Source organism: Juglans microcarpa x Juglans regia, chromosome 7S (genome assembly GCF_004785595.1).
Source record: "Juglans microcarpa x Juglans regia isolate MS1-56 chromosome 7S, Jm3101_v1.0, whole genome shotgun sequence".
Lineage (NCBI taxonomy): Eukaryota > Viridiplantae > Streptophyta > Magnoliopsida > Fagales > Juglandaceae > Juglans > Juglans microcarpa x Juglans regia.
Window position 1 is genome coordinate 7930629 of NC_054607.1, and position 22754 is coordinate 7953382.

The following is a 22754-nucleotide window of genomic DNA, read 5'->3' on the forward strand; positions in this document are numbered from 1 at the left end:
ATATATATTTATATATATAATTTATTTATATATCGACTATTTCGAAATGTTGAAATATTTCGTTCCAGTGCTTTGACCGGTACGGTTTCCAAAATATTGATATGACGTTCAGCAGGCTCAAATTCTACCCGCCCTACAGTCTAGGATTGCTACCCACACATTTTCGGGCGGGTAACCTTCCCTGCCTCTGCCTGGCGGGGTGGCCATTTAGGGCAAGGGCAGGAGAGGGTGCCACTTGCTTGTATATACCCTTTGATTCCCACAATGCCAAGAAGCTATTGACATTAGATCTTGCTGCTTAACCAGATTCTCAAGCCTGTCTGGCATGCATGTGTGCGTTCTACTCAGATCAAGATACTTTACATTACTAACTTGAAAACATTTTTCACAATTTCACATTAAATAACCTGGTCCATGGATAATATGAACTCCGGTATTCATTATAGAGGAGCTCACGTAGCGTTCTTTTCAAGTTGTAAAAAATGTTTGCATTAGAACTATAATCCTATATACTTGCTGCCATCAATGTCTGACAAGAAATCAACTGCTCAAATCTAGCACAAGCCAAAGAACAAACTAGTCTCAGATATACTTGATAACAAATCTTGCATAAGTTCCAAATCGACTACACCAGCAATCTAAACAGTATTGAACCGCAGTCCACCTCCAGCAGGGCTAGACGGGTCAAAAATCCATTTGAGGTCTCAAAAAACAAGCAAGAGTGCTTCTCTAATCCCAAGATGATATAAATCTTGGCTTGTAGATATAACAACTACAAGGACACATTCATTGCTTCAGTTCCACACAACAAATCATACACGATATTGATTGGAATCATTGAAATTTGGTTCTAGTTGAAGGCCAGACCGTAAGGTAAAACTTGAACAACAAACCAATATGATAACTCAGGTTCATGGCCCCACATGGTATTAACATTTTCACTTAAAAGAACACCGAGAGCAGAGACAAATCGCCATGCGAGACTCAAGAAAAATCTTAGTTGGCACGGCTTCTAAAAACATCAAGACCCATCTCAGTTGGATCGGTGGCCTGCAGCTCTATTTGAATACCATCCAGTTCTCTCTTGAACCTGTCCTTGGAGCTTGCATAGATCATCTTGCTCCTCACCCTTGATGTATCAGGGGACCTAAGTGAACGGTAAACATACACAAACAACAATGATTAAAAGGGGATAGCTTATAAATGAGGAAAGAGATAGCTAGCTTTTAGCACATTATATTACCATGCAATGAAGAAAATCCTGCTTTTTTGGCAGTTTTCTGCAGTGACAAAGTCAAAATCAAAAACAGCATATCGACACTCATCAGCTGGAAGACTTGCAGCGAACTCCTCGTAGCTTTGAGTTGGCTCCCCAACTTTTTCTACCACCACCTGCTTTTGCTTCTCCTCAATCTTAAATACAATGAAACGGTAAGTCCTTTTAGCCTTCAACTCCAGAAACTTCAGCTTGCAGTCATCATGCACAGCCATCCCCGATGCTGCATTAGCCTGTACATAGAATGAAAAATATATTTGTGTTAACAAAAAATATTGAATTGGAAGAAATCATAGAACAAGAGCAACTATAGACCAACATTTCCAAAAGACTCATCTGCATGTTTTGTAATTAGACATGTATTTGAATGCAGACATTTAAGTTAGTTATGCTATACTCCAAACATACTCAGAAGCCATGACGACTGATATTAAATTTTAACCTCATTGGTGTAAACCAATTGGACCTTTGAGTCTCTAGGAAAGCAGAAAGCCACTACCTTTCCTTACTTACCAACAATAATCATGTATGTCAAAGAATTAGTGGCTAAACACGTCATCTGTTCAAAATATGAACTTAAAACAAAGACACTGGCTGGGATGGAAAAACTTAAAAGCAAAATGTAACAAAGTCTGAACAATTTATAAGTGAATCAACTATAGTCCATGATGGCGCGGCTAACAATTGATGAACAAGACAAACAATACATACATCATATCTTCTACTAACTAAAAACAAATAGGAATAACATTCAAGTGCTTGTGATGTGTACTTCTAGAGGGACTTATTTCATCTGTTTGTTTTCACAACTCATCTCATATAATCATTACGACTTTTCCAAATTCTCACAAAATAAAATAAACAATTCAACTTTTTCAAATTCCAAAACAAAAATAATATTAAAAATATATATTCTAACAATATTTTATTCAACTTTTAACTTTAATTTCAACTCAACTCATCTTATCTCATCTACGAAAACAAATGAAGCCTTAGAATATAATGAATTATGTTTTATAATTTATTATGCTGAGAGAAAGGCTTGATAGATAGGGTTTGCACCAACAATTTGGGTTGGAAAGATGGATCTCACATAGAAAAAATGCCACTACTTTTAATAATCAAAAAGTGACCTTGGAATTGGAACGACGCTTGCAACAATCAGTCTCATGTAACCTCTATAAGATGACATGTCAACTTTGGAAATGACACCGAAACCAGAGTTAAAATATTCACAATTGCCACCCGATATAGTAAATATTACTCTCCGTCATACAAGCCGAAATCACCAAACCCAAATATCTTCATGAATGCAGTTAAGTCCCTTCAACAGAAGAATGCAGTTAAGTCCCTTCAACAGAAGCATGCGCTATAAAGATGATCTAACTAATTCATGACCTTCTCATAGTTGTATCGCCCTTTACAGATTTCAACAAACACCACCAGAACTTTCTTCTGGGTATTTACATTTATAACAACAATTTTTTTTACAAGTACATTTATGACAACAATTTACTAAAAGTAAATAAAAAAACGCAGAAATCAAAGCGGCAGCATCTACCGAAGGATCCATTAAACCAACAACCCAAATGCAAAAGACCTTCTTTGTTTTTCCTCTCCTAGCATACATCATTCACTCACAACATCAAACCCACTAGCCAAAGTACGCAACAACCTTAATCAACATCGAAGTTCAAAGATCAAAAGAAATCCAACGTCAGATCCAAAGTAACTGAGCCCAAAATAAGCACATCTACGGTCAGTCAGACATCACAGTTCAAACATAAAAACAGACATAAAATTCCCAAAGACCACCAAACTAAAAATATATAGTCCAAAAGAGACATACCATAGCTAGATATCAAGGTTACGAGACAGAAATGGGTTCAGAAAATCTAGCGCAGACGAGAAATGGGGAGTGAACCTGCGGAGGAAAAAGAGAGAGATTGAACTCAGAAAGACACCAGAGTCTCAGATAATAAAACGGAAGACGCTTTTCTTTTCTCTCTCTTTTCCTTCTCTTTCAGAAGAACTCAGACACCACCTTGGTATTCGGTGGCTCCACTCGTCTCCAAATATCAATGATACTGGGCATGCGTGACAACAGGCAAAAAGTAGGTCTGTCCAATGATGTTGCGACGCGTTTGACAAAAGCGGAATGACGGTTCGGCCCTGCAGCTACGTTGCTTCGTCGGTCGGTCTCCGTACGAGATTGGATAACGACTGGGCTGAACATTCTTGAATCCGCACCTAATCCGAATCTCCCCAATGATTCTGGCCCAATGGACCTCCCATTTTTCCGTAGACAATTTTTATTCGTTAAGTTGTTTTTTTGGATATCTTCGACACATCAATAAAGCAAATCATATAATATATAAAGAATTATTAATATTTTATTCTATTTTATATTATAATTTAATGTGTCTTCCAGCAAATTTGTTAACTCACCAAACTTATAGGTAATAAAAGTTCGATAATGATACCCTTACATTTTATCAGCAACTCAGCTATAATTCAGTCCAACTTTTTCTTCCTTTTTGTTTTGTACCTTTTATTTCTAAAATTAAAAAATAATTTTAGAAGTCACAAAAAAATATTAGAAGACCCCTCGCGTAGCACCCATGCCGGGCTTTCTCTTCCCTTCGCATCGCGCCTCTCACGATGTGGCCACGGTCGAAAGACATTGACCCCTCACCATTGCCTCTCTCTCTCTCTCTCTCTCTCACACACACACACATGCACATGCACATGCGCGCGCGCACACACACACACATAAAAGTCCTTGCATCGCGTCTAGGCCAACTCCTCTTCGTGTCACACCTCCAACGGTGTGGCTACGGTTCAATGACACTGTTTTAGGTGAGGATATCCATGGACTCCTCTCATTCAACTCTCTCCCACAGTAACTCTATCTGTCTAGAATTTTGTAGGTGTTGTCACTGTTGCCACTAAGCATTACCTGAGATGCCCTTCCCGAGTCTCCAAGTAAGCCCCCACATTTTCCCACTCTCTATGATTTTCCACCATTAATCATGTTATTCAATTTATTTTGGGCTTGTTCAGTTTATTCCAAAGCACCAATCATAAAAAGGATTAGCAAAATCTATTAGGTGCCCTAACTATGGAGAATAAGTTATGACCTTGACCTTGTTTGGAATCTAATAGGTTGATGAATAGGATTTATTTTAATCTTAGTTGTTGGTGGGTTTATCAACCACTATTGCAAGTAAGTTCATTGTTTTTTGTTTTTTGCATAGAACTGAATGAACTTTGGAGTCATGAGATAATTTTATGAAAATTGTGGACTATGTATTTGTTACTTGTTGCTTTGTTAGACACCCTGAAATGTGCATGGATTTTTATTCCTTTTAGTAATCAATATTGTATACATGCAGGTTTACTCTTCCAGTTTGGTAGATATGGAGAAAGATTATTTGTCGATAAATAAGATATATCCTAGACTCTTTGTATCCCCAAAATTTTCCAAGGTGTGCCTTCGTTATTTATTGTCAAGGAAATATCTTGGTTAGTTGAATATATGGTTTAATGTGCCATAATTTTTTAGACTATTGTGAACTGGCTAAAGGAGAATCTTAAACTTCCAATCGATTCATCTGTCAGCTGCCTGTCAGGACTAGCAAAATAGATTTTGAGGCCTAAGGTGATAAGTTAAAATGAGACCTTTTCTTGCATGTGTCAAATTAACTAGTTTATATCTAAAATATATTTTCATTTAAAAATTATTCTTCTTGCCTTTTGATATGCAAAATCATTATTAAATCCTTACATTCAAGTTTTTCTAATATTCCATTTTCAATTGATAATATGGCCAGTCCATTTAATCTTTCATGCAATATTGTTGATCGTAGATAAGATTTTATTAATTTTAATTATGAAAAACCTTTTTTGTAAAAGCAAGAGTAATATGCATTGTCAATAAGATTCTATAAGCAATAAATGCATTTGGAAAAAGAATCAAGCATTTTTATATTTTTTTAATATGTCAATCAGAGTGCTTTTTTCTAGGAGTGAAAATATGTGATACGACTCGTGAATCCAACACAAATATAACACAAAATTAGAAGGGTTTATAAATGGTTTCAGATCAAAATAGGTTGCACTGTTAAGACACAATTAATAAACTGGTCAACAACAAGTCAATCTGTTTAACTCGAAATTACCCATTTAAATTTCATTTCAAAATTAAAATTTTGTTATTGAGTTGTAATATTAGTATTTCTCAATATGCTTATATTTTATTGTCATAATTGTAATTCTAGACTTATAATTATATTTGTTATTATTGAGTTCGTAATATTGATTTTATTATAGGTTAAAATTATTTGAAAAATATTGATATTTTTTGTTTATAAGTGGTATTATTGGTTTATATATTTATATTTATATATATATATATATATATATATATATTGTGGCTACTAATAAATATAGATTTTAACTTTTATTTAAAATTATGTTAATCAAGTCAAATGGGTTATGTGGGTTAGTTCAGCCCATTTACATTAAACAAATTAAAATGAGTCATGCTGAGTTGATTCATTTTTAATTAATTATTAAATGGGTTAAAACAGGTGACACAACACGACCTATTGTTTAAATGAATCGTGTTAGGATTTAAAGGTCTTATCCGTTTAGCTTAACGGGTCGGGTTCGAGTTGATCCTTATAATTGAACATCCATGACTTGATACGACATGAAAACGAACAGTGGATACAAATTGTCACCCCTACTTTTTGCTTTTGGTAAAATTTCTTTGAAAACTTTTAGTTCTGAAAATAAATCTAAACCACTAATATCGTATTTCAGAAAGATTTCAATGACTAAGATAATTTTTTTGCAAACTACAATTACCAAGTGATTTCAATTTCTTGAAATTAAATCGAAAATCAAAAATATTTTCATCTATTTGAAATTGTTCGAACTTGTTTTGAATTGAAGAAATTGTTTGATCTACTATAAATAAGAAATAATTAATTCTAAAAGATTCTTCAGCAGAATGTGTTCTCTTTGTTGACATTTTTACCAAATTGTATTTTCTATGAATCATTCGATTTTCGCTCAATACAGGTTCTATTTTCATACTAATTGCAATCTTTTTTGATGAAATCATACCAAATTTAAATTCATTTTTTCTATAATGTTGAAAAAAATAAAATCTCCAAACTGATCAATGGCAATATTTATATGCATATCTTTGGATTCCAGACTTGCTTACAGAATTAACCGCAAATAATATATCATACCATATGATCATGCCTAATATGAATTCAAAGTTCTCAATTTTATATGCTACTAAATAATTATTGTCACTTTTTGTTTTAATATTTTCAGTTGTTTTTGCTAGTTGCAATAAAGCTTCTCTTATATGTAGAGTTTGGAATTTTATCACTTTGATACTTTTAATTTAACTTTCCCAACATGTGATGTGAGAGTGACTTAAGAGTTAAACTCAACACATTATCTTGTAAAATGCTTTAGGATTTATATCAAGTAATTTTCTTTGCATCCCTTGCTCTTTACCTTTCATATTAGACCCATTATCATAACATTGTCCTAAAATATTATTAATATCAAGTTCAAGACTTCTTATTGCATCTAATAATTCATTGAGAAAACATTTTCCACTAGCATCATCTACTTTAATAAATTCAAGAAAATGTTCTTCTATTTTTATTGTGCTTATTGAAATATTAACACATCTCTTAGTACGAGAGACATTTGCTTCTAATGACTTGCATCTAGGATACAATCAAATATAATTGAAAATTATTTTGCTTTCTTGATTTTCTAAATAATATGACTTTTTATTTTAGTTACTAGAAAATGTATTAATTTATTTTGTATATTATGTCCAAGATAATGATTATGGATTTCACCATCTTAAATACGTAGAATGTGTTCTTGCATTACTAGATCAAATTCATAAATAATTTCAATCAGATTTTAAAATTTTTCATTATTTTCTTGATAGATCTTTTCATTTTGTCCTCAAAATGGTAAATTGATTTTTACCTAAAATTTTTACTACAGTAACAATTCTCAGTTACACGTTTTTCCAATGATCTTTTTCTTTGTTAATTTTATTTTCTCCTATGCATTTTCCCAATTTTTCAGTAAGAATCGTAGAACTACATGCTTGAGCACTATCTTAAAATCCCTTTTGTTGGCCAGGTTTTTGTATTGTTTCATTATCCTCAGGTCTCTTTTGTTTTATTTCTTATTTTGTTTCGTTATCTTTTAGTCTTTTTTTATGTATTTCTTGATCATCTACAACTTGTATTGCCTAAATTTTCTGCTATATTTTATTTATTGCTAATAAAAAATTTATTTAAAGATCCATTTTGGGATTCAATCAAATTTTCTATTATTATTATTATTATTATTATTTAAATTTCTCACATCTAGATGCATATTTTTTATTAGACATATTTTTTAGTAAAAAAGAACAGTATCTATTATATAAAATCTTAGCCTATGAATATTTTCTATTAGATATAAAATGTGAGATTTTGAGATTTTTAGTTGAAAATGTTTTTAGACTTTATCATATGTAAATTGGATTTATGGTCTTTATTCTAACTTCTGGCTTTCCTAAGTGAAGTCGAAGAGTCTCTAAGATTTTTTTTTTTTTTTGCAGTTGTTATTGTCTCTTTGGCTGAGTTTACGATAGAGTTGAGATAATTTTTTAAAACTTTTCTTATTAATTGGCTTTTAAATATCTTTTGGGCCTTCTTTCACTGTGGGTCCTTACGCAGCCGCCTAACTCACTTAGTAGAAGAGCTAGTCCTATTGTCATGCTTTGAGGTTGTTGTTTTAGTAGCTTTCATAATTTTAGTTGTGCTATCCATGATAGGCATTCATTGTTTTTGCCCATTGTATACGAGATGACATTATTTTAGCTTGTACTTAGATTATTCATGTCTTTATTTTGGCGTTGTTCTTTATTTTTTGGTTTTGATGTTGAATTTAAAAGTGTGGGGTGTGTGTAGGGATGGATAAAATTGTTGGAAGTAAAGAGAATGAGAATGTTGAAGGGCCACAGGTTGGAATGACATTTTCCTCAATAGAAGGAAGTAATGGTATACTATACAAAATATGCAAAGCAGGTTGATTTTGGAGTGACAAAACAAAGTTTCAAAATCATAGTTGATGGGAAAAATAAGGTATTTTAACTTTACTTGTATCCGTCAAGACACGTCTGTGAGCACATCGTCAAATATTATTAAATGGAGACCGATGAAACATAAATGTTACAAGGTAAGGATTAATGCTATATTGGGTTCTGAATGAGAGTTTTGCTTGACTCAAGTTGCACTTGGCACACTCATGCTCTCAATCTTGGAAAAGTATGATACATTAGATACCATAAGAAGTTGGATGAGTCGATGAAGAGAAAACTATAATATAATAATATGACCAACATTCAATTAAGCAAGAACTATAATTCTTGCTTCACTAAGGCTTAAGGGTTTGAGAATCTCATATTTGGAAAGAGAAAGATATATATACATATATTCATCCAATTACATACGTGAGGTCAGATTACTTCGGCCTAGATTAGGAGATGTCGAAGCACTGCAAACCAACTTTATGAAAATGCTAGTGCAAAATGATGATTCTATTATGTGATGAACGTTGATGATGAGTCCAAATTGTAGAATGTGTTTTGGGCAGATGCCCGTAGCAAAGCTGCGCACATATTTTTCGAGAATGTTATAACTTTTAACATGACATATTTAATCAATTCATTAATATGTCATTTGTTTCTTTTGTGAGAGTTAATCATCATGGTCAATCAATTTTGTTTGGATGTGGATAGATCTCCAAGGAGGATACCAACACGTTCATATAGTTGTTTGAGTCGTGGCTTAAATACATGAATGTCCGCGCACCAGAAGCCATAATAATGAATAAAGATAAAGCTATGCAAAATAAGATTGCATATGTGTTTTCAAAATCTCGACACTCATTTTGCTTGTAACATATAATGAAAAGAATTTCAAAAAAGCTTGGAGCATATAGTAAATATAATGACATCAAAAGTAAACAGCACATGCATGTTTTCATGAAAATGAATATTTCTTGGTTTTTGCATTCTTTCCTTGTGGCATATTATGAGAAATAAAACTTGAGATCGTTAGATGTGTTTATGACACGTTGAATCATAATGAATTCGATAAGCATTGGCTGCAACTTCTTGATAGTTTTGATCCACGTAATCATGCATGGCTTGAGTAGTTATATTTTAAGCATTATCTATAGGTGTCAACTTGTGTGAGAAATCACTTTAGGGCGGGAATGTCAACGACTCAAAAAAGCGAAGGTGTGTTGATGATTACGTCAGTTTGAAGACAACACTAAAGCAGTTCATAGATCAATACAATAATGCACTTAAATGCAAGATTGAGAATGAGAGTACAAATGATTTTAATTATTTCTATACATAAATTTTGTTCATAAGTTATTATCTCATTGAGAGGCAGTTCTAAGAAATTTATACAAATGCTAAATTTAAATAAGTTCAGGAAGAGCTCAAAGGTCTGCTATATTGTTGCGCTATGATGGTTAGGTGTGAATGCTCAATTGTTACATTTCATGTGTCTGATTATGTCAAAGTTATGATGGATTCATTAAAATGACAAACTATGTTGTTTATTTTAATGATGAAGAGTGTGAAGTAAACTGCACATGTTAGTTGTTTGATTTCAATGGCATTTTGTGTAAGCACGTCCTCTGTGTTTTGACATTCTATAACAAAGATAAGTTGCTTTCAAAATAACTCCTTGATAGGTTGAGGAAGGTCTTGAAACAAGATTATACGCTCATCCGAAGTAGCTATGATGAGGACAACTCTTGCTATTCTTCCTACAGATCAAGATGTAGATGTCGAGATTCGTACGCATAGTATTCCAACTTATGGATGAACTTTAATCTTACTTCAACAAGCACAATCACTAATGTAACAGTATAATGTAGATTTGAGATTATAAACCCATTATTGATGTGAATATACTATATATAAAAGCTGTAAAATATGAAATCTTTTATTTTGCAAGAAGTTGTTTGATAGATCTTGTTTACTAGATTTTGGAAGCTACTACTTTTATATATCTTCTAATATACATTTTTAGGCCGATAAGATGCAATACATATACATTTTGTAAAATACAAGTAATATATTAAAGCTTATATCAATGGAGGAGTATTACATGAATTTTGGTATTTCTTTGATAAGAAATCTTGGAATATGTATGTTGTTCTCTTGGCAAGTGTGCTTTTATTAGTCATAAAGGTTGCATACTTACACACATGAACTGAACTTGAACCTGATATGAATAAGACTATTTTTCATACAAAAATTGAATACAACAACTCATTACAAAGAAGCTTATTAGAAATTGTTTATGCGCAATACAATACAACAGATCATTACAATTACAAACTAATCTTAGAAAATACAATACAATAGTTCATTACAAAATCTCATACAATTCATAATTACACTCAAGTTCTTTTTCCTTTGTGGGGCTAAATTAAAGAAACAATCATATTAGTACAAATATGAAAAACATTCACGACAGTATAAGTGTAGCCCTAATTCTACACATCATAATTTTAGTTTTGCTCGTTTCGTTCACAATTTCTACTTGATATTGGGTAGCTTTTATTTCCATTGTTGACCTAAACTTAGATACCGTTTGCTCAATTGGTTGATGATTCTGAGCAAAATTTGCCACCAATTGTTCGTTCATTGCTTGGAGATGTTCTATTATAGTCATATCATATTCAGGGATTTCAAGACCTACCCAAGTGAAGAACTTGTATGACCGGCCATACTGCAAAACAAAATATCAAATATATAGGTTAGGCTTGCTTTTCAATCATTTGACATAGTTAAAAATATGACATCTTACTTATCAATTCTTACAAGTAAAAAACGGTATGCCATAATTTGACATCACAACGACATATTGGATCATCAGACATTAATCTAAAAGCTGAGTTTGACACAAAGTACGTAGATATTTTACACTACCAAAGTTTTCACATAGTAAAACATGCTCTAATCAAATTAAACCAACATAAAGAAGCTGTAAATGTTGGTCAAGTAAACATAGGAAAGAAGCTGCAAATGTTGACAAAATAAATATAGAAAATAGGCTGTAATGATAAAACAACCAACTTAGGGTGCCAGGAGACTACAGACTCCCGCATTACCACAAGCAGAACATAGCCATGGGCATTACCATATCCAGAACATAGCCATGAGCATTACCATAACTAGAGCATAGTCACGTGCATTACCACAATTAAAATAGAGCAACAATTAGAACAATCAGCACTACATGTAATAGGCCATGATGATTAATAAGAAAACAACCATCAATATATCTAATCAACCGTATCCACGAATAAGAAAATGACCAACAAAAAGAAAACCACCAGCAATATGAAAATAATAAGCTTGGGTTCCAGGCGACCCTAACAAAGTGACTCTTGTATTACCAATAACTGGAATAGACTTACGAGCATTACCACAACTAGAACAGAGCTACAACTAGAGCAACCAACAATACATGTAATAGATCGTGATGATTAATAAGAAAACAATCATAAATACATCTAACAGACCTTACCCACCAATAGGAAAACAACCAGCTATAAGAAAACAATCAGATTTGGGTTCTAGGGGACCTCAATAAAGTGACTCTCACATTACCACAACTAGAACAACCAGAGTAAAAAAATGTAACAGACCGTGATGATTAATAAGAAAACAACCAGCAATACATCTAACTGACCGAATCCTAATGCTCAGATATTCGTGTGCTTGTTCTGTACAACGTAGAAGTCAAAACTTCGGCAACGAATTCTTCTGCACAGTTAGGACAATTAAGAGACTTTTTTAATCATTTATAACTAGAGCTTTGGAATAAAGTAAGCCTCAAATAAATTGAACAACAAAATCAACCATGGAAAATCAAAGAGGGAAAGTGTGGGGCTTACCTGGAGGCTTGGGGGGGGGCCTCTCAGGCGATTGTGCGTGACGGTGACAGAGACATCATTTGCATTATTTCAGATTTTTTTTAAACCTGATACATAAAGAGAGACAAAGAGAGAGTGTGGGAGTAGGAGTGGCAATATGTGACATGACCCGTTAATCCAACACGAACACGACACGATAAAAGCATGTTAGGATTTAGCCTTAACAGGTTCGGGTCAAAACGGTTTGACCCGTTAAGACACGATAGCTTAACGGGTTGATAACGGGTCAACCCGTTATGACCCATTAAGAAAGTTAAAGTTACAATTATACCCTTATACCTAAAAAATAAAATTTTTGAGATTTTAATTTTGATATTTTATTGTTTGGATTGTAATTTTGGACTTGTAGTTAGTTTTATATTTTTTATAGATATAGTGATTTTAACATTTATATAAAATTATACTAAACTTAACTAGATCAAGAAGGTTCATTTTGGGTCTGTTCAATCCATTTACATAAACGGGTCAAAACGGGTTGACACGACACGACCTGTTATATTAATGGGTCGTGTTAGGATTTGAGATCTTGACACGATAAGCTTAACGGGTCAGGTTAGGGTTGACCTATATAGTATAATATATATGTTTTGATACGACACGAACACAACCCGTTAACACGATTTGACACCCCTATGTGGGAGAAAGGCGAAAAATGAGAGAGGTCAGTAGATATCCTCACCTGAGATGGCGTTGTTGAACTATGGCCACATCGCTGGAGCCACGACGTGAATGGGAAAAGAGGCTCGAACTGGATTTGACACGGGGGCTTTTGTGTGTGTGTGTGTGTGTGTGTGTGTGAGAGAGAGAGAGAGAGAGAGAGAGAGAGAGAGTTAGTGTGGGAGAGAGGCAAAAGAGAGGGGTCGGTGGATATCCTCACGTAAGTTAGTGTTGTTGAACGGTGGCTACACTACAGGAGGCACGACAAGAAGGGGAGAATAGGAGGCTCGGCCTGGACGCAACACATGGGCTTTAGATAGAAAGAGAGAGAGAGAGAATTGGTTTGGGAGAGAGGCAAAGGGGAAGGTTCATTGAATATCTCACTTAAGACAATGCCAACAAATGGTGGCCACATTATGGAAGGCGTAATGTGAAGTGGAGAAGAGACTCGGCTTGGTTCGATGCGTGGGAGGGTTATGAAATTTCTAAAATGGTATTTAAGTTTCAAATGTAAGGCACAAATTGTGTTAAAAGGCACATAATATGTGTTAAATGAGGGCTGTAAATTATTTTTATTGTGTCAAATGTAAGGCACAAAGGCACAAATTGTGTTAAAAGACACTAAATAAGTAAGTTTTAAACTGATAAAGATTATTTTTTAAATGAGGGCTGTAAATTATTTTTATTGTGTCAAATGTAAGGCACAAATTGTGACACAATAAAAATAATTTACAGCCCTCATTTAAAAAATAATCTTTATCAGTTTAAAACTTACTTATTTAGTTCTCATTTTCAAGCAAACCTTGATATAAATTGGGAAAAGAATGTGGCCAAGCTCTAATGTCAAGATATGGAATTTATGGTTCTTTTAAAAAAAAAAAAATGGATTGAGAGTTGATCTCAACTCATATCATCTAATTATTACAACTTTTCTAAATTTTCACACAAAATATAATAAACAATTCAAAATTTTCAAATCTCAAAATAATAATAATATTAAAAATTAATATTTTAACAATATTATATTTAACTTTAAACTTTTATCTCATCTCAACATACTATCCAAACCTCATCTTATATTCTAAAGCCTAACACATTACTTATAGTTGGACCTATTATAACTTTTAAAATATTATTTGAAAATTGGTGTGCTATATATAATCTTAAGGTGTGCAAGCCCTGTGTACTCTATTTGAAAATTGGTGGAATCCAACATTAAAAAATAATATTTTTTTTTTATGTGAGTTCCATAGTTGTACACTTTTTTCAAAAGAAATATATGAAACTTGCACGCTATAAGATTGTAAATATTAATTCTCATTCTAAATAGCTTTTATCTAAGGTCTTGTTTGTTTTCGTAGATGAGATGAGATGATATAAGTTGAGATTAAAGTTAAAATGTGAATAAAATATTGTTAAAATATATTTTTTTAATATTATTTTTATTTTAAGATTTGAAAAAGTTAAATTGTTTATTTTATTTTGTGTGAGAATTTAGAAAAATTGTTATAATTAGATGAAAGGGTGGGGCTACTATGTCACCCCACATTTACTGTTGGGCGTACCCTAGAAATTTTTTTTTCTTTTTTTTTTTCACATTTTTTAATAGATTTAACTATTTTTTAAAAATAAAAAAAATACACCAATACACTTAAAATCATTTCCTTAATCACTAAGTAAAAAAATATATATATTTGACTAGAGGTCAAATAGAGCGGTCAAAAAAAGTGGGCAAAATAGTATTTTTCTTAGATAAAATGAGTTAAGTTGAGATGAATTGTGAAAACAAACTCGTATAAATTTAAAGATTCCCAAAAATTCAAACTCGCTCCCCATTGGTTGATATCAAAAGACACGGATCGTGGAAGAAAACCCACTCTTCCTCGACAGCCGTCGATAAGGCATTAAATCCAACAGTCACGACCCTCTCACTTTCTGATCCACGCACCCACATGGTTCGCACTTGTCACCCCACGGCCTCTATAAAATTGTACGCCAACTAATCTCAGTCCATTCCTTTCATTGATTCCAGTTCCATTTTCCGGTCAGTGTGTTCAGTCGGTCGGACTTGCGGCGTTTCGATCTTTTAGGTTTCTGATGGAGAAGAAGGGCGCGGGAGGAAGGAGAGGTGGTGGAGGGCCCAAGAAGAAGCCCGTTTCCCGTTCCGTCAAAGCCGGTTTGCAGTTCCCGGTCGGGAGGATAGGTCGGTACCTGAAGAAAGGGAGGTACTCGCAGCGTATTGGGACCGGTGCTCCGGTTTATATGGCAGCCGTGCTCGAGTACCTAGCTGCCGAAGTATGCCACATTTGCACTCTCTCTCTCTCTCTCTCTCTCTCTCTCTCTCTCTCTGCGTGGCTATAACTATTTTTTTTTTTTTTATCTTGAACATAGTACTCTTTCCGTGTCGCTCAGATCTGTCATTTTGCTTGATCATATGCGGTCTGTGTTTAGCTCGGTAGTTGCTATTCTCTTTTTGCCGTGAATGCATTTTTTGGCGCAATTCGGTACTCATTTCGAAAGTTATCTGAGAAAAACCGGGTAAAGGGTTGAGAGGTCAGATGTTCTTTTGTTGATGTATTTTCTTAGCAATCAAACAGTGGGCTCCACCGTTCCTGAATTTCAGAAGACTACAAAGTGTAGAGATACCGCCATTTATGTTCTTTTTTATGTGTTTGTTATTAGTTTCTTAGGGATTCCTTGTATCTTCTGTTTTTCCCTCTCTGGGTTTTGAAGTAATTGAGTGTAAATGTGCGTGTGAAGGTTCTGGAGTTGGCCGGGAATGCAGCTCGCGATAACAAGAAGAATAGGATAATCCCAAGGCATGTTCTGCTGGCAGTGAGGAACGACGAAGAGCTGGGGAAGTTGCTTTCTGGCGTTACCATTGCTCATGGCGGTGTTCTTCCGAACATCAACCCGATTCTATTGCCTAAGAAGACCGACAAGGCTTCGAAAGAGCCCAAGTCTCCGGCTAAGGCCACCAAATCCCCCAAGAAGGCTTAGCTGCTTTGTCATTGATTGCCAATTTTAACGCCGCTTTTTCCATCTGTATGTAGCATCCTGATTTTAGGATCGATCCCTTTTTTCTTCTTTTTGAATTTATGTTGTTGCTTTTGTAGGTGTAAACTGATGTATTCGACATATCTTTTGTCATTTGGAAATTAATGGATGAAACCTCTGGTTTCAATTTATAATTTGTGTTTTGCATCAATTTATAAATTTATTTATTTTTTCTTTTTAAATATAATGTTATATATTCTTTGAAATGATAACAATATATATGCTAATGGGGCTGCAAGTTAAAAGTGATGAGCATCTTTTCCTTTGTAAGGCAATCACTGCTTCCATGTGCTTTATTCTTTCTTTTGTCCCCTTTTTTACAGGGTATAAATTCTTTCTTTCGTCTTATCTTTTTGGCAATCTTGTAGTTGACTTGTATGGGTTTATGTCTAAATCCCCCCCAAAAAAAACTTTTAAAATCTTGTTTGAATTTGAAAGTTTCAAATGGATGAAGAGTAAATATAAGAAGGTGGGTTTTATAGTATTTATTTATTTTTGTTGTCGTTGGTATAAATGATCTAGAACCGAATTCGAGAGGACTTTGATCTATATCTAAACATTAAGGCGTCGTTTGAATTCAAAATTAATATTAATTCATTTCATTTTATTATTATAATTTTTTTAGATTTTTACATAAAATATAATTCAATAATTCAATTTTTTTAAATTTTAAAATAAATTTTTCAAATTTTCATATAAAATATAATAAAGAATTCAATTTTTATTCTATTATTTATAATTCATCTCAATTTATCTCTGAATCTAAATTACTCTTAAGTAGTTAGTTATAATCACGTCAAATCTGTTTGGATAATAAAAATGTTTTATTTTATTTTATAATTATAATTTTTTTTAATTTTTACAAAAAATTTAATAAAAATTGAAGTTTTTTAAATTTTAAAATAATAATAATATTAAAAAATGATATTATATTTAATTTTTAACATTTCATCTAAACTTATTTCATTTCATTTCACTATTTATATATTAATAATGCGACTTTGGTACTTACTTTGACGTGGGAGGATGGTGGCTATTGGGAGTCGAGAGGACTAAATTGTGCGATTCTACTTGAAACTTGAAAACCCATAATAAATTTCCAATCTTTTTACATGGAAATTTTATTCAAATTTTTTACATGCAAGTAAAGAGATGTTTGAAAAATGAGATGAGATAAAAATTTTATAAATAATAATAAGATGATTTATGAATAATAGTGAAATAGTTTAAGTTAAATATTTATTGAGTTATAAGAAATGAGAGAAAAAAATTAAATAAAATATTATAAAGTTTAAGAGAAACGCTAGGGGTCAAATATGGTGTCGAGTGGAGAAAAAAATAGAACCAACTACAGGTAAGGGTCGAATATGGAAAATGACATGAAAGAAGAGGAAGAGGTAGAGGAAGAGAAATGGATCAAATCACTAAAAATGTGAGTCCTTAGTTTTGAATTCTAAGTAAACATGCACAAAGTTATCAATTGACAAAGTTCCTCCGATTGATCATGATAGGTAAGTTTCTACCTCCGACATGCACACACACACACACACTCTCTCTCTCTCAAGCCGGTTGCTCGGAGAGAATGCTCTCTCAAATTTGTCTATAACTCTATCATCATTAATATTCCATTGGTGAATCCTGAACTAGATCTCGAAAACCCTAACCTTAATTGTTTTGGGTCTCTGTTTGTGCTTCTCTAGGGTTTCTATAATTGAGATTTTGGTATGGATTTTGGAAACAAATTTGTAAAATCAGTGAGCTTGCCATTTGATTCTACAACTATGTAAACTCAAGCTCAGACTTGAATTTGTGCAATTTTCATTGTCACTGTGATTATTGGCTTTGCGTGATTTGAGTAGGCTTAGACTTAAACTTGCTTTGTTATTGCTGTGATATTTGGCTCGTCAGTTACTGTGATATTTGGTTTGCACAATTGTGATTTGTGATCTGTTGATTAATGTGTTTTGTATTGTTGGGTCTCTAGTTTTTGTTGTTTATTGGTTATTTGCTTTGTTGTTGAATTATCGCTTAGTCCTTTGCAGCTTTTGGTGTTGATATGCACAGGTCGTCGTTAGGGCTATATGTGTAATGTAATGAGGCTTTGATCGTGGTTAAATTGAATATTGAAAGTGTATAATCACAAGTATTGTGAATGGGACTCGATCAATATGGCAGGATTACTCGGATTGCTATCTTTCTTGTGAAAGTTTCACAGAGGCAACCATTTTACAGCCATTCGAGCTTGTGCTCTTTTCTTAGAGCACTCTCAATGGATTCTTTATCTTATCCTTTAAAATACATCACCAAAACTCATTTTTTCTATTTTACATACTGACTTTACAATATGTCATCCATCAGCTTATCGAGTTTTTCTCTATATCATTTAAATATTATTTTTTTATTTTTTTTAAATATTTCATTTCTACCAATAAATTTACAATATCCATATATTTTTTTATATTTGTAATTTATTTTTATATACAATGTAAAATAATTCAGTCCTATACAAAATAAAAATTAAAAAATAAAATCAAATATGAAAAAATTGGTTTAAAAATAATTCCAAGATATATTTTAGAAGAAAATGAAATGTGTTTTAAATGATGAACAATAAAAAGAATTTGCTTACATGATAAAAATCAAAGTAAATAAAAATAGGGAGTAAATGAAACATCAACAATAAAAAAATTTTTACAGGATGAACAGTACCCGCTGCATGTAGCGAGGTACTGTAGATAATTGTATTTTACAATTCATTTTACATAATGAGATGGAGCTTCTTTTTAGAACAATTCTTCAAATTATTTACATTTTTTGTATAATACAAAAGCCATTGGGAGTGCTCTTATACTTGAAAGAAAAGATCATGCAATCGTGAAGTGCGTAAATACTGCACAATTCCTTTAAAAAAAGTGAACAAATACGGAATCCATTTGAAAAAAAAAAAAAAAACCTAATTTGTTAATAATAGACCTCACTTTTTTTTAAAACGATTAAATGGCGCTTACACACTCCACGACTGCATGTAGCATTACTCGGCAAGTGAAAAGCTGCAAGTCCACTTCGTTTGGCTCTAAACTCTTATGGGCCTAAAACAAGTAACCAGGCATATTCTCGTACATATATATTTTTCAGAAGATAAATTAAATTATTAAATTCATTTATTTTTTTCGTGTAAGCTAAAGCATTTGAGACAAATAGTGATTTAAAATGATATCAAAGTAGAGGTCTAAGTTTCACCTCCATTTAATTAATATTTCACCTGGCATGTGCTTACGAGTCTTGACCTGCATACTGTGTTAGAAAGATGCTAACATATGAAAAGGACAGACACCTCACCACTAAATATTCTACAACCACCCAATCTGTCACCATTTTTAACAGAACTAACAACACACAAAGTGAAAACAACCGACCAACAACCATTTTTGACATCTCATCCAATTATGCAGAGTGCTGAGAGAATCAAACTTAATCACAAACTGAAAACCCGTGGAATTGACTGCACCTTCAATGAATTCTAGACGAAGGCTTCGGATTGTGGGATTGGGAGTTCATCAACTAGCACTTTTCCATTCCAAAACAGGAGCTTTTTTCTGCTCACAAATTCTAGGATCAGACCTCAAATGTGTCTATGCCTCTTACAGAATACATAAATTGTCAGGGTGATGCTTAGAACTTACTGTTCCATTCGAATTGTTCCTTCCCTTATTTCCAGGGTGGGTTCTTCAACTTCAACCTGAACACGAAGAATCCAGTAAGAATATCATGAAATCGAAACAATCTCAAAAGAAAAATAATAGAGATTTACATATTTTCTTCCGAAAAGTATGTTGCATTTGATACAAAGGACATTTGCCACTGTTCTATCCTTCAAATCTCTCCAATAATGTACTGGATCATCAATCACCACATTGACACTACATATCAAACAAGAAATTCATGACTACTAATTTGAAGGCATACCATAGAAAAAGTGAGCCATCCTTCAGAAAGATTTGGCTTGGTAGTCAATACCATTAGGGTCGAGTTTGAACAAGTCCTTGATCAAAAGAAGTTTGATCAAGAGTCCATCTTATTAGAGTTAGGTTTAGCTTTCAAATATAGGTAGAGAAGTTTTATAAATATGGATTTTGTTTACATCAATAAAAAATGCAAACCAAGACAAACAATTATAACATTTTTCAACGTTCTTATTCTTTTTTCATTTTTTGCCAAGTAAAAAGGGCAAGTGGACGAGACCAGAGTTTGATAGAGGTAAGTCTCATCTCTATCTTGACTGACCATTGTAGCACCCTATATCTATAGAAAATGGTTTCTATTCATGCTGCTAGAATACTCGCAATACGGTTTACAATAGTTTTTACAGTGTCATAATCATATTCAATATTTGGATTCCTGTTTGTTGCTATAAAAACGTCTGAGTGCCACCTTCTACAATATATTCTGGGTCAAAGCTTCTGTCCCATGTCGATTTTGATATTGGAGGTTGTGTCAGGCTTCCTGCTTTTCTTACATATATTTGTGTTGAAAGTTGTATTGATCTTCCTTTAACCCCTGCTGATTTCCAGGATTTTTTTTTCCTCTAAAAAATAAGTTTTGCAGTTATTACATCTGTAGCTAAGATTTTAGGACAGCTTAAAGGATATTGTTTGCTACCGGCCTCACAGAATTGTGACACATTGACCTATTTCAATATCCTGAACTGAATAATTAACCACAGATCAAATATGCAACTTCCAATGCTTGTGCTGAATTAGACCTAAACCCTAGGATGACAGCGATTCAATCTACATATAAGTCTTCTCAGCAAACAAGAATTAGTCATTAAATCAAAGAATGTATATAGACTGAAGAAGGCTCTCAGATTTCATTCCAATGCATATGTAAAGGTGAACAAACAGCAGTGTGGTGAACAAAATACAAAGATTAATTGCATTGAATGAAGTTTGAATATCTTACACTTTTTCGAAGAAGATGTTCACAAGAGTCTGCGAAATAGAATGTGAACAACAGTAAGACAAAAGAAGTCCTTTTCAAAATAGTGTAATAAACATAGATACATGATCATAGTGAACAAGTCACAAAGACACTGCTTGAAGGAAGTGAAAAAAGAAATTTCTTACTTATCATCACTTCAAAATCCCTTGATGCTAATACTTTGATGTCATTTCAGGAGATGACAAAATAATAATAATAGTTAAAAGGATGATAAATCGCATTTTCAATAACCATTGTGTTAATAATATTAAGTTCTTACACAGTCCAGGACAAGAAATAACTGATACCAAAAGGTTTCACTAGTTCCATAACAAACAGTATTTTCTAGTTCTTGTCTTTCCCTTTTCTATATATCTTTTATTCTAAAAATGTGAGTCTTTAGTTCTTGAAGTTAGATTTCAATTTTGATCAACTCTGAGAAATCGAAGTTAGATTACACATAGTCAGCATGTGCTTTAAGGTTAGATAACAAACTTGATAAGTTGCATTTCAAAACACTATTTCTAGACTATTTCTAGATTATGCACAAAAAAAGAACCATCAATTTAATAAAAGAAAAACGAAAGAAAGAAAGAAAGAAAGAAAGAAAGAATCCATCAATGGTCCAAAGTCTCATTTCCAAAGACCTTTCTTTAAATGTATATCAGAAAGAAAACCCTGAAGAAATAAGAACTGTAACAGACTTTCTCAGAAGTTCAGAGACATTGCATGAGACAGACACGAAAAAGTGGCCAACAAATCAACACAAACACAAGAGGGAGAGGAGATTTTTTTACACTAGAAAGAAAATCTTGGGCCGATGCAATGTGCGTTTGGCATGAACGGCACAAGTAGAACCTCTTATCAGGAGTTTGATCGTATTCAATGAGATAGAGCCTCCCCATCTGGAACCTGTTTGCTCAAAGAGCTCTGAAACTGCAAGTTTTCTAAGTACTTAAAGAAAATGCTGCAGCTGCAAACAAAAAAACAAAAGATCATATTTCTCTGAAAATATTGAAGCCAGAAATAGAGGTAAGAAAGAATTCAAGATTGTGATTGAGTACTATACTTACCAGTCTATGTTGTTCAGAAGTGTTCACCCAATTGCAACCTTCCAACTCTCGTACTTGCAGATTTGGACAAAGGCCAACGCACAACTTCCACACTAAGAAAACATATTTTTAGAAAGTGTGTAAATGATCCCGGAAAGTGTGCTTTTTATTTTTTTATTTTTAGAAATCATATTTGCAATCACACCGAATGCGCAAGTATGTATAATTCTTTTAAAAAAATTGAATAAATACGAGATTTACATAAAAAAATAATAGACTCTATTTTTTTTTAAAACAATTGTATGGCGTTTGTGTACTCCAAGACTATATATAACATTACTCTATTTTTTTCCTTGTGTCCATGCAGAACATATCAAGTCGTCCTATCTTTGGGAACAATTTTCATTTCATCAGATCACATTTCATTCTCAAATATCATACAAACATAAATATTTTCAAACTAATTATTTCAATTTTATCAAATTTTTGAACAAAAAATAATTTAAAATTTTCAAATTCCAAAATAAAAATACTATTTTAATTTTATAATATTTTTTAATTATTCAACTTTTTCTCTTCTTTTTTTAAAACCTAATAAATACTTAATTCAAACAATCTCACTACTATTCACAAATCATGTTAGTACTATTCATAAAATTATCATT

General features: G+C 32.8%; 3 protein-coding genes across 4 annotated transcripts; 1 reads left to right on the forward strand and 2 right to left on the reverse strand.

The window, feature by feature from the left end:
* Positions 1-569: 569 nt before the first annotated feature.
* On the reverse strand, positions 570-3397 carry LOC121240656 (actin-depolymerizing factor 1). Of its 2 annotated transcripts, XM_041138146.1 has the most exons (5): positions 3321-3339; positions 3126-3200; positions 1719-1784; positions 1244-1509; positions 570-1147 (listed from the first exon to the last, which is right to left on the reverse strand). In XM_041138146.1, exons 4-5 carry the CDS (start codon positions 1489-1491, stop codon positions 997-999), a joined length of 399 nt encoding a protein of 132 aa, XP_040994080.1. In that variant the 5' UTR covers positions 1492-1509; positions 1719-1784; positions 3126-3200; positions 3321-3339; the 3' UTR covers positions 570-996. The 2 variants fall into 2 exon arrangements, with proteins under 2 accessions (XP_040994080.1, XP_040994079.1); XM_041138145.1 differs by lacking the exon at positions 1719-1784 and having other exon boundaries at positions 3321-3397.
* Positions 3398-14763: 11366 nt separating this feature from the next.
* Positions 14764-16137, forward strand: LOC121240655 (probable histone H2A.4). Its single transcript, XM_041138144.1, has 2 exons — positions 14764-15295; positions 15761-16137. Exons 1-2 carry the CDS (start codon positions 15098-15100, stop codon positions 15998-16000), a joined length of 438 nt encoding a protein of 145 aa, XP_040994078.1. The 5' UTR covers positions 14764-15097; the 3' UTR covers positions 16001-16137.
* Positions 16138-19273: 3136 nt separating this feature from the next.
* LOC121240657 (protein yippee-like At4g27740) lies at positions 19274-22289 on the reverse strand. The gene is made up of 6 exons (XM_041138147.1): positions 22111-22289; positions 21835-22010; positions 21020-21048; positions 19869-19977; positions 19741-19796; positions 19274-19653 (listed from the first exon to the last, which is right to left on the reverse strand). Exons 2-6 carry the CDS (start codon positions 21940-21942, stop codon positions 19578-19580), a joined length of 378 nt encoding a protein of 125 aa, XP_040994081.1. The 5' UTR covers positions 21943-22010; positions 22111-22289; the 3' UTR covers positions 19274-19577.
* Between the last annotated feature and the right edge of the window lie 465 nt (positions 22290-22754).

Excerpts from the sequence above, each read along its gene's own strand:
- LOC121240656 (XM_041138145.1), bottom strand. Across the intron at positions 1,148-1,243 it reads AGGATTTTCTTCATTGCATG|GTCCCCTGATACATCAAGGG; the intron begins GTAATATAATGT and ends CCGTTCACTTAG.
- LOC121240655 (XM_041138144.1), top strand. The coding sequence starts at position 15,098 with ATGGAGAAGAAGGGCGCGGGAGGAAGGAGAGGTGGTGGAGGGCCCAAG. Across the intron at positions 15,296-15,760 it reads TCGAGTACCTAGCTGCCGAA|GTTCTGGAGTTGGCCGGGAA; the intron begins GTATGCCACATT and ends GTGCGTGTGAAG.
- LOC121240657 (XM_041138147.1), bottom strand. The coding sequence starts at position 21,942 with ATGGGGAGGCTCTATCTCATTGAATACGATCAAACTCCTGATAAGAGG. Across the intron at positions 19,978-21,019 it reads AACATCTTCTTCGAAAAAGT|TGTCAATGTGGTGATTGATG; the intron begins GTAAGATATTCA and ends TTTGATATGTAG. Across the intron at positions 19,797-19,868 it reads TACTTTTCGGAAGAAAATAT|GTTGAAGTTGAAGAACCCAC; the intron begins GTAAATCTCTAT and ends CTTCGTGTTCAG.